At 35.7% G+C, this 12,351-nt stretch overlaps 1 protein-coding gene across 2 annotated transcripts in view; it reads right to left on the reverse strand.

Annotated features, from left to right (window-relative positions):
* fchsd2 (FCH and double SH3 domains 2) overlaps positions 1–12,351 on the reverse strand; it is a 94,058-nt gene that overhangs the window by 5,687 nt on the left and 76,020 nt on the right. The window contains exons 11-17 of one of the 2 annotated variants that reach the window (XM_084125010.1): positions 11,792–11,866; positions 8,954–9,070; positions 8,270–8,374; positions 5,314–5,475; positions 2,655–2,789; positions 1,086–1,169; positions 244–421 (exon numbers count right to left, since the gene is read on the reverse strand). In XM_084125010.1, the coding sequence (XP_083981136.1) occupies positions 244–421; positions 1,086–1,169; positions 2,655–2,789; positions 5,314–5,475; positions 8,270–8,374; positions 8,954–9,070; positions 11,792–11,866 (856 nt within the window). The remainder of the gene's footprint in view (positions 1–243; positions 422–1,085; positions 1,170–2,654; positions 2,790–5,313; positions 5,476–8,269; positions 8,375–8,953; positions 9,071–11,791; positions 11,867–12,351) is intronic. The other variant, XM_084125009.1, reaches the window with a different exon arrangement.

Here is a 12,351-nt window from a genome sequence, read left to right on the forward strand (position 1 = left end):
CAATACAGGTTGTTTCAAAGCGGCTTTACAGTGATAACAGGAAAATAATTCAATGAGTTCATTTCGGCTGTACAGCAGCTCTAAAAGAAAATAGTGTAATTGTTTAGATGAAGCCAGTTCAGTGTTGATGGTACACACAGTGCTTCTGACACATTTTTATTAATGAAGGCCAGAATGAATATTTAGATGCATTGTGACTGACATCATCAGCATTCATCTGTCTCGTGTGTGTGTTTGACTCACTGCTGCTGTCTCCGTTGAAGCTGCCTGATGCCAGCTCAGGCTCGGTGGAGTTGCTGGAGGAGTGTGAACGTGCGTCCAGGGCAGCGAGCGACTGGAGCATGCTCAGCACGCTGTTGGACGTGGGGAACTGCAGGTACTTCTCTGGAACATAGCCCACATGGCCGGACTTATTTCGCGCCTGGAACCAACATTTACATCATTAAGCATCAAGTCATTTATGACCAGGGCCAAACAGAATCTGCAGACTTGAATCCCATTTTCAACACTTGACCCATTAATACTAACACTTACTATTCTATTTCTAATCTATCTATCTATTTAAGAAAACACCCTTTGCTACATGTACTGTGTTAGACTAGCTGGGACTTGTCACATGACTTGCATATTGTTGCCCTGCTTCTATTGTTTTCCTCATTTTGAAGTCGCTTTGGATAAAAGTGTCTGCTAAATGATTAAATGTAAAAAGTAATGCAACCTACATCATTTTTTCAATAATCCATTACACTCAGATATAAGCCACAATATGAAAAAAAGATGTTGCTAATTTCATTTCATTGACTTTAAATATAGAGCTAAAAGAATACAATTATTTATACAAATATTCTAAACCCAAAAATATAGTAATCAAACTCATAAACAGGCCCACAGGATTTCCACAGAATTCAAACAACCGTCATTCAAAAAGCTGGAGTGTAGAACTTTCAGAAGAACAGTTGTAGGGGTTCTGTGGAAATCTTGTCTTGAGATCTAAAACTTCGTCTGATTGATTTGGGACAAAAAAAAAAAAAACTTCAGCAGGTGGTGTTAAACTGCTAAAATAACCAATGGTATGATTGGTTCACCTTCACCCAGTCCTCCATGTCCCCGTCTTCTATAACCTCCAACATCTCATGCTCATCGATCGTTAGTTCATCGGGTTGAGAGGCCTGGGAGAAAGAGAGAGGTGAAAAGACTATTGAGCAATACAAGGCCAACTGTGTGGGTTAATATTTTTCCAGAAACCAGCAGACATTTTAGCAGTTTCCCAGACACAACCATTACAAATAAGGGAACGGATCCTGGAAGACAGTTAAGTGCAGGGGCATTTTTTAAATATTTATTTTGGCTGCAGTATGAAGAAAAAAATTCCAGCATGCATTATAAAATGCCAGCCTGAACTGGCTGCATCGAAAGAATAAATGTGAAAGCGGTAAACTGCAGCCCTATTACTGACCACCGTCAGCATTTTCAGCAGATCGGTTAGGACATCATGTTATGTGAATCCTAAATAACATAATTAATATTCATGAGCCAAGCTGCTGAGCAATAAACTCCCTGAGGAGAAAAGATGTTAACAACAGAGATGCCATCTTTGACTAATGTTATTGCTAAGCTAATGTTTCTAAATATATTTGAAAATTGACTAGCTTTTAGTTGTTAGTATAATAAACAGAATAGGGACAGACATTTGAGACTTATTTCAACAGTGCCATGTGTGTTATAACAAAACTCAATTCAAATTCAAATTTAATTAACGCCAGAGTGACTGACATTTCTTCAAAGTTTGATTTTCAGATGATATGTGCAAACTAGATATTTTAAACAATGTCATATCTGTGACTTTGATGAGGTTTATTACATGTTATTTTAGTACTATTAATACTATTATAGCATTTATCAATATTTTGCATTTGTTAACTTATTTTTATATATTTAACTTTTTTTCATTTTAAGTTTTAGTAATTTTGTTATGTGCTTCTGTCACTGATATTATTATTATTATTATTTTAAATAGATCTATTTAGCTTTTATTTCAGATTTAGTCATTTTAGTACTTCAACTTCAACTTATTTTCAGTTAGTTGCCAAGGAAACATTTCTAATTTTCATTTAAAGTTTTTTAAGTTTAGGTTTTACATCTAATATTTACATTTTATTTTGTTTCAGCTTTATTTCCATTAAAACAAGTTTGTTTTAGTTACAAATAACACACATTTCAGACTGTTCCTAAGCCCCAATAAATAAAGGTAATTTTACATTCTATATTTAATTTAATAAATGCAAAAAGTGAAACAAGATATTTTATTTTTTATTTTTTTTTTAAAGAGCTATTATAGAAAGTGCTTTTGTTTATGGTAGTGGATTAGTTAAGTGCTTGTGTCTATTTATTATAAATTAATAAATTTTTCCAAGCAAGTTTTTTGTTTAAAATTTTATGTAAAATGCATAATAAAAAAAAACATCCATTTAAAACCAATTTATTAAATTGTATTTGAAATAAATGTATATTAATACATTATAAATATTGATTATACATAAATATTTATGATTCAGTAAGTTTCAGTTTTTCATCAATTTTTTTAATTTTATTAAATCACTGGTCGCCACAGTTTTCAGAACATTCGTTAGCCCCAGTTAAACGTGTGAATTTACCTTGTACGAGTAGAGCACCTTGCAGGTGAGCGGGTAGTTCCTCAGGGTTCCTGAAGGACTTGAGCTGCTGTCGTCGTACGTCTCCATGTTCTCTTCTAATTCTTCTCCTTCCTCTCTGTCCAAATCCACTGTGGTCTACAAAAACATGACAATGCGTGTCACTACTCTGACAAACACCACGGCTCGCTTGTTGATTCAATATCATTCAACAAACTATAAAAAGTGTGCCTGAGGCTTTCTCTGTGGGTTAACGTACAACTGCATGGAACAAACAGCTCAAAAGACCAGCGTTCCAGAGGTGTGGACTCTACCTAGTTACCGCCCACCAATCTCATTGGCCTTGTGGGGATCAGGAGAACATTTTTCCCCAAGAGACAAAATGTAGCAACAGAAAAATCAACAAAAGACACAGGCATTGGACACTCATACCTCCTCAGTTGTTCACTGTATCTCACATTACTAGTTTTAACTGGTTACAATACAGGTTGAAAACTGATCCTTCAGTGAAAGTCAAGAGAACTTTCAGTGGGAGTCTGACCCATGAGGCCAGACGAGGTCATTGTAACCTGTAACCTGTGATGTGGTGGGCGGTGACTGATATATAGGCATATCTGAAAATGTTCAGAGCTTATAGTCATTACCAACATAAATTTGATCACAATCTCGATATAATATTGTTAATCACCCAGGTCAATCTGTCTACGCTGTGGGCTAAACTCTGGCACATTATTAAAATTTCTACTGTCTTACCTAAAATCACTCAATCTTTACAATTACCTTAAAGTACTAAGGTGCTTTGCTGTAGTACTACTCTATAAGCTGTTCACACGTTAGTCTCGCAGTATTCTCATGCTTTACTCAAGTAATATGGCGTATATATAAAGTTATGCTCAAATTTCACTTCAGATTACAGTCAACTTGCAGCAGTTCACTGACGCTCATAGTGCGCAAAACCATGGAGCCCCTAAAGGGACCTGGAGGTGGAAAAAACATGAGATGGGAGGAAAAGTAACAAGTTATTTGCGAGAGAACACAAAGTTTCTCAGGGAACGCAAACGTTTTTGTGAGGGAACGTAAAGGTTTTGCAAGCAAATGCAAAGTTTCTACAAAGTTTCTCACAAACTACCTTGTAACCAATCAAGTAAACGTCTTTAGCAAATCATTAACTATTCTCAGAAGCAGGAGAGTCTCAAGAGAAGCCAGGTTATCCTGGTATTTTTTTTCTGTTGATATGAAAAATCAGGTACATTTAGCACTATAGCAGGTGAATTATGTATATAATTTATATTATGATGTTATGATGAACTATATGGCTTTCTCCACTGACGCCGAGTTGTTCAAAGCGTTTCTAAGGATACTGATTTTTAGAAGGCAGCTCTCTGACTATGAGATGGCGAACGGGTTTATGTAACATTAGCAACACATTATTAGCTGTTTGATAATGTAGTCAAGCCAAAGGCTAATCATATTTATCACCGTTATATGTCCCATGTCACTCTTCCACTTCTTCTGAATCGGTTTCTGGTTCAAACATGCATGGCTGATTTAAACCAGTGTTTCCACTTGCCATTGTGCAGCATTTACTACAGTGAAGTTGACAGAGTGGATCAGGTGTTCTGAGCTGGTGTGAGTGAGTGGAGGCGGGGATAATTAGCATATTCATGGCTCCGTGAATACTAAATGAAGCAAGGGTTTAGAGTTACATTCAAGCTATTTTAAGGCACAAATAAATTTTTTCACAGGAAAAAAACATTTAAATGTGTCATTTTTGTGATTAAAGGTGAATTTTTAAAGGGACTTTAACAGATGCTTTTAATCAGAAAAAGTGAGAACAATATAATTTTTTAAGGATAATAGGAGCTATTATAGGAAGTGCCTTTGTTTATGGTTATGGATCATTTGTGCTTGCGGAAGAGTGTCCTTATTTATTTATTATATGAATATTTAATTTATTTGTACAATTTATTTGCACATATATATACATACACACACACACACACACACACACACATACATATACTGTGTGTATACATATACATATATGTATGTCTCTCCAACCACTATCCATATATCTACAATTGTGCCAATTACTGCAAAGACCATCTCGGAGGAAGATCTTCTACTGAAATGCTCACTAGTGTGTGTGAATAATTAAAGTAGGGGATATGAATATATGTAAAGTGTGCACCAAAATATGAAACAATAATATGCATCAAATGTGCTTTAGACTGTGTAATTGGCTATTCTACCATGTGCTAATAACTCACCGTCACATCCTCTAGCGTCTCAAAGGGATTGTTCTCTCTCTTGCTATGATAACACAAACACATGTGTTAAGGGTCTGTGTGTCTGTATCTGTTGAGTTCAGGGGAATGTTTTGCTGCTGTTATCAACATTATTTCTCTCTGACTGACGGAGATGCTGTGGCATATGGGCTAAACTGTTTAGTTAGCAGGGTCTGAATACAATGACGCTGACAGAATCAGGAAGGGTCGGGTCGGGGAGGTCGAACTAACTGGGCACCAGGGGTGTCATTCATAATAAGGATGTAAAGCCGCAACTTCCTTAACTTTCAATTGGAACTGATTACACAGATGAGAAAATCTGAATGTCAAACCACTTCATAGGGACTTTGATTTTTGATAAAGAGAGTGCTCACCGAGATAGAAAGGTCATGGGTACTGAGGGTGGGTAGCGTCGCCCAGCGCTCATTCTCCAGCTCTTCCATCACCTGGTTCATGGCGCTCTTCAACCACGTATCCACAGAAACGCCCACCTGCCGCAGAAGGTCCAAACGCGCCTCTGCTTTCAGCTTTATCGTCTGAAAAAGACCAACAGAGTAAAAGATATATAAATTGTTCTGTTTGTACAACTGCTTACATATACTGTAATATTCAAGCAGCAACTTGTTAGTTAGTCGTCCAGTGTGGTTTAGTTCAGTCCAGGATGAAATGAAGATTATCTGGAATTAAATTTAACATTAAATATAAATATTAAATGAAAAACTTAAAACTATTTTTTTTTTTATTAGAAACGCTGCTAAGTTGAAGTACTAAAATTACTAAAACTAACACAAAAAAAGAAAAGCTAAATAGGAATATAAAAAATAATAAAAATGTCAAAAGCACATAAAATTACTAAATCTTTTTTAAAAATTGTAAAAAAAAGAAAGAAGCTAATTTAAAATAATGAAAGATAGTTTGTCCTGTTTATACAATATCTTACATACATACTATACTGTAGTATTCAAGCAGCTACTTATGAATGAATTGTTAACTATTAAAAATCATTTTAAAAATGAAAAAAAAAAAGGTGAAATTTCGCTTTGGTAATTAAATGAAACAATTATGCTAATGTTTAAGTACTGAAATTACAAAAAAAGTGACAAAAATAAAGCTAAACAAAAGTATATATAAAAAATTAAAATGACAAAAGCACATAGAAAGTTACTAAAACTTAAAATAAAATTAAACTGAAAACAATTTTAAAAAGATAAATAGACTGTTCTGTTCATATAACAGTTACATATATTGTGGTACTCAAGCAGCAACTTCTGAACTAACTAATTAGTTATCCAGTGTGGTTCAGTCTAGTCAAATGTTGATATTGTTAACTAAAATTAAAACTTTTAAAAATAATAATTTTTGTTAATTGAAATAAATAATATTTTTATAATTATTAAAATTTTTAATATTTTAATAAAATGATAAATGTTGCTTTGGCAGCTAACAGAAATAAAGTAAGTTGAAGTACTAAAATTACTAAAACTAAAATTTAAATAAAATTAAAAATGACAAAAGGCAAATAACAAAATGACTAAAACTTAAGTAAAAGTACTAAAAGTAAATTCAAAATATTAATTACAATAGTATAAAAATAATACTAAAATAACACTGGTTCAGTCCAGGTCTCACTCTCAAAATGCAATTCTGGGTCCTGGAAATGTAAAGGGTGTCAGTTTGATCATTAAACGTGGCTGTCACGAACAGTAGCTGTCAGAAAGTAGCCTTGAAAAGCAGAAAAAGCTGCATTTAAAAAAAGACCAGATAGTGTCAGACAGAGGAAAACAGATGCATTAAAAACTGCCGGGAGTGTGAGCGTCCCGTCGCTGAAGCTCGATATCCAAACACAGGCCGTTGAGCTCTCAGAAGTCAATGTCTAGGGTAGTTCTCCTCATTAGACAGGTGAGGCGTCTGATCTCAGAGGAGCGTACAGCTGTCCTTGCACTTCAGCTTTTCTCATTATTAGGCAAAGATGCAAATTAACTTTCTGAAGACTCATCAGTTTCAATTTACCGTCGACAAACAGCATTTGGAAGCTGCTTCGGAGTAGAAATACTATGTACGACTTTCATTTTCATGTAATTCTGAGGGGACAAACATTTTCAAAGGAAATAATTAAAGTGCAATTATACTTTTAATATTTGTTGATGAGCAAACACAGACTCCTCTGGCACATTGCCTGGTGCCAAATAAAAGCTTACTATTTCCAAACTTTGTTTCATTCCTTATTCTGCTTGTTGTGTTGTTAGTGCTTGTCCATTAGTTCTTAATGGGGTTATTAAATATTTAATGGTCTGTAAGAACTAACGATAATTTGGCTTCAGTTGCTCTGAGTTCAAGAGGAAAAACAAAGATGGTTTTATCTACTACATACATTGTCTATTAAATTCTCAGCGAACGAGTAAAGTGCAATTTTACTCTCATGAGTTAGTCTCATGCAAAAATTCTGTCATCATTTACTCACTCTCATATTGTTCCACACCCATTTACTAATGTGGAATTTGCACTTATGCATATTCAAATTTGGTGGGATTGTATCAGTTACAAGACATGCAAGGACCAATTTGTTTGGTGTCAATGACGACAAACCAGATGTGATGCATCATAAAACGGCAAGTTTGAATGCTAGCGTGCATTAGACTTTAGAGCGATGTTGGAAAGCATAATTATATGACTTCTGAAGACTTTTACTGACTGTTTTTGAGTTTGACATCTCTAGGTCATTGTATGCTGACAGTGCATGGAAAATACATTTCTTCGTCATGAATAAAGCCGTCATTTGGGTTTAGAGTCACATGAGGGTGATTAAACCATGACACAATTATCATTTTTATGTGAACTATTGCTTTAACATATAAGAGAGGTCACAGGCTGGGCCAGCAGAGGGCGCCACGGCTGCTGGAAGTCATGTGTAAGGACACGGCAGGACATCTTAGAGGAGAAGACATATTGATCAGACAAAGAGACTGACAGCCTGTCTCTGAACAGATCAATAGAGAGAGAGAAAACGCATCTCTGTCTGGAAAGGGAAATGCATTCATTACAGAAGGAGAGTGGGAGACGCTTGGGACATTACTACTAAGTACTTCTGCCTTGTTTTTTTTTCTCTGATCTGCCCTTTCCTAAATACAAACGTAAACTATCTAACTCATGCACTATAAGTCTTCTGATAGCTTTGTGCGAGGATATGTACAATCTCTTGCTGTAGTGTAAAAGTGGCGTGAACATCCTGCTATCCTTCTCCTTTTGTGTTACTCGGAAGAAAAAACGCTGTACGTGTTTCAGAATGTCACAAAAGTGAGTAAATGGTGACAGACATGCGGCACACATCACCTCTGCTTTGCGGATGTTCTCCTTGGCCTCCTCTATTCGGAATTCCAGCTCGATCCGGCTTTGTTCCGTGGGCGGAGTCCCGAGTGTCTCACATTCCTCTAGAGCCTGCCATAAAAGCAAATTACCGTTAATCAGCTCAATTAAATTGGCAAGCAACCAACGAAAAAAAAAAACCATGGCATCGAATCACATTTCCTGCCACTAATCTAACAATCAAACAAGATACAATCACAACATTCAACAGAATCATTTGTGGCAGTATCTGTTCTACCGCTTTTATTTCACGATAATTAAACATAATAATATTGCAATACAAAAAATATTATATAATATTATATTGTACTGTAGATACGAAATACTGCATATACAGTCATTAAAATCTAATAAAACAGTTAAAATGTCCAGAATTTTGGGGCTGGACTCACTGAATTGTAATGCACATAAAATAAAATAATAAGAGATCTAAGGGTTAAGTGTGTTTTATTCTTTTAATTTTGTGGATTCATGAAACAGGAAGGTTTTTGTCTCAGTCATTTGTAATTAAATAATTAGTTTGCATCTCAACAGAATTTGTAACAAATTTTTACAAGATTCGCCACTTACAGATGTTCAAGTGTGTGTGTGCGCGCGCGCTTTATAATAGATGTTGTTTTCGAGTATGAATGTGCATCCAGCGCCTCTTACCCGTTTGTAATGGATGATGTTTTTGTGTTCGCGGGCCACACGTGTGGCCCATTTCCTCGCCTCTTTGTTGAGACTGTGTTCTTCGGTGGTTCCCGTCTCCGATTCCAGCTGTCGACTCTGAAACACACACACATACACACACAGTTAACGCAGCAACACACACCTGTCGGAATCACAGGTTTGAGATCAGAGTGGTAAAATAGTGAACTCATAACATTCACAATTACAAACAGAAAGAACAGATCCAGGAACAGTGTTGAGGACATTTCACCATCTCTGATATCAGATCTGAAGCACAATGGATTAATCAATCAACTTAAATCCAAATGAACCAACCCGAGTCGACTAGTGGGAAAAGAAGTGAACAACCGTAAGGTCTGAAGATAGCGCAAGAAAAAGATGCTTGATTCTTCAATCTAAGGATATGAGATGCTACATAATTGCTTTTTTAGGAGGTGAGTTGAGGCTCATTGTGGGACATGTGCATTGCACAGTACATTGCACATAACAGTTACAAAGTCTTCTCAAATCTCAAGTCTGTCTAGTATTCCTTCATCACAGCATCATTCCAGCTGTCGTCCACTAATTGCCAGTCTCTCCCAAGCATCTGTTTATTTCTGAGTTTAAACACCTGAACACAATATAACCCGAGGATGCATTTAGACCGACGTCTCCAAAAAGAGTGTGAAGAGTCTTAAAATCACCAGGAATCTTTTTGATTTATCTGGTCTTACTGCAAAAAATTAATCCGTGTACACTACTGTTCAAAAGTTTGGGGTCAGCAGGGACACATTCACTTGATAAAAAGTGACAGTGAAGACAATTAAAAAAATATATATTTTTCAAATAAATGCTATTCTTTTGAATGTTCTGTTGAATCTATGGATCCTCGGAAAATGTATAATGGTTTCAACAGAAAGATTAAGCAGCTCAACTATTTTCAACATTAATAATAAGAAGAAATGCTTATTGAGCAGCAAATCAGAATGATTTCAGAAGGATCAAGACTGAGAACTGGAGTTGAACTGGATGCTGAAAATTTAGCTTTGACATCACAGGAATAAATTACACTTAAAAATATATTACAATAGAAAACTTTTTTTTTTTTTAATTGTATTACCATCTCACATCATTTCCTTCATAATCTTTCATCAAATGTAATAACTTTCTCAATCTCTGAAATAGCTGTCATATTCTACCCCTGCTATAAGAGACAACAAATGCAAACAACATCAATGGTTTGTGAAGCTCCAGCTGGTTTAGAATCATAAGGAATGACTTGCGTATATTGACCATATCTGGTGGTATTGCTGACGACGCACCCTTGCATTTGTGAATAATTGACGGCAACACACTGATCAATGTAAATTCAATCAGAGCACTTTAACACAAACATCTTCACTCGATACTGCCACATCAATCTGATGTCAACACTAGCCACGGCTGACAAAAGAGTTTCTTAAAAGGGGAAAAAAAAATGCATCTAAACATCACTCTCCCGTTGAGATGTTTTTGTTTTTTTACGTCTTCCTGTTTTTTCTCTCGGCGTGACCCTAAGCAGATGTGGTGTGTGTGTTTGAGGCATGCTGGGTTGCCCGAGTCTGCTGGGAAACATGACAGTTTGCAGGGGCTCCATCTGGATCAGAACCCCTCGAAAATGCCTAATCAATCCCATGTGCCTCTGCTTCAAATTCACACACGGATGCTGTCTGGGGAGAGCGTGATGGAATGCGTGCATCTTTGACGCTTTCTGCGTGTCTGTATGATGGAAAATATTGTGTCTGTGTCTATGTTTGCACCGTTGATCAATCCTAGCGACGGTGTCTGAGAGTTTTTGACGTGTCAAACAGTTGACGCTCTAAGCATTTGACAAGCAAAATACAGCGTTACAATGTAAAAGCCACTTTTGTAGCATTTTTCTATCCATATTTAAGTTTCTAAGGAGTGACTGAAACTGTTATCCTGCTAATCACAAATAAACAAATAATAAATAGGTAAGTAACACTGATTTAAATTAAAATGGATATGTTATATAAGAAAATAGTCAACAGAGACACAAGACACTTAAACTATCATAGTATAGGAAATCTGATGCCTGAGACAACAATCATACAGTCAAAAATATCTGAGCAAAGAAAAACACAGACTGACCAATCAGAATCAAGTGTTCCAGTGATGCATTGTACATCAATCTTATTTTAAAGGTGAAGTATGTAAATTAACCCAGAACTGTACCACAGTGTTAGCAATGCCAAGGTTATGGGTTTAATTAGTCAAGAAAACAGGAACTGAATGCAATAAATACCTCAGATATAATATAAGTATAAATAACTAGTAATATTTATTACTATTAACTATTACTATACACATACATACATATATATATTATATATATATATATATATTAACTGAAACATTATATTACTACATATAAATTACATAGATTCATATATTGAACAGTCAAAAGCCCTAACCTTAAAACTTATTATATAAAAAAAAAAAACTTTTTTTTGTTTTGCTTTAAACACTCCTTTGATCTGCTACTGGTTGGACAAGCATATATATATATATATATATATATATATATATATATATATATATATATATATATATCCCAGCCTGCAAAACAATTACACACTTCACCTTTAAAAGAAATAGCGAAAATCAAGTTTTCAATGATGAAATTTCCCCTTTAAATGTGTCCACTCACAGTGAGTTTAACAAATACACAGGTGAACAGGCTGATGTCAGCATGCAAGAAACAACAACAACTGGTTGATGATGGCTGCAGGACACTGAAGCATGATGGGAAATCAAGTCCAACAGACTGTGTGGTACCTGCGCCAGAGTCATTCTCATCACACTGACCGCCGATGGCTCAATGTCCACCAACTGCTGCACCGAACTCAGAGTCTGAGCCAGAGAGGAGGGAAAGATGGGCGCACACACACACACACACACACACACACACACATCATACACATCACACGCGTGTGCGGTGGGGTTAAGAGAGGGTTAGAAACAGACTGTTAGAGGACAGGAAAACTACAACAGAGTTAGAAACAGCAAAGCAGTCAGAGAGATGCTCAGAGATGTAAAAGCTAACAAACATGATATCTATTAACTACTGAACTATAAGAAGATATAAGGAAGAGAGAGAGAGAGAGAGAGAGAGAGAGAGAGAGAGAGAGAGAGAGAGAGAGAGAGAGAGAGAGAGAGAGAGCAGATGCTTTGGTAATACAACCTTAAAGTTAGTTCTGGGATGTTATTTTAATAATTAAACACAGATTGATTAATTGTTAATAATTTAATTGATTCAGCTTATTGATGGTTAATTAATCAATATTGTACTGCGGTTCGCAATCATTCTAGCAGTTAGAGGGGAAAAAATGTCTATA

This window comes from Abramis brama (genome assembly GCF_963993115.1).
Source record: "Abramis brama genome assembly, chromosome: 9".
NCBI classification, from domain to species: Eukaryota; Metazoa; Chordata; class Actinopteri; order Cypriniformes; family Leuciscidae; genus Abramis; species Abramis brama.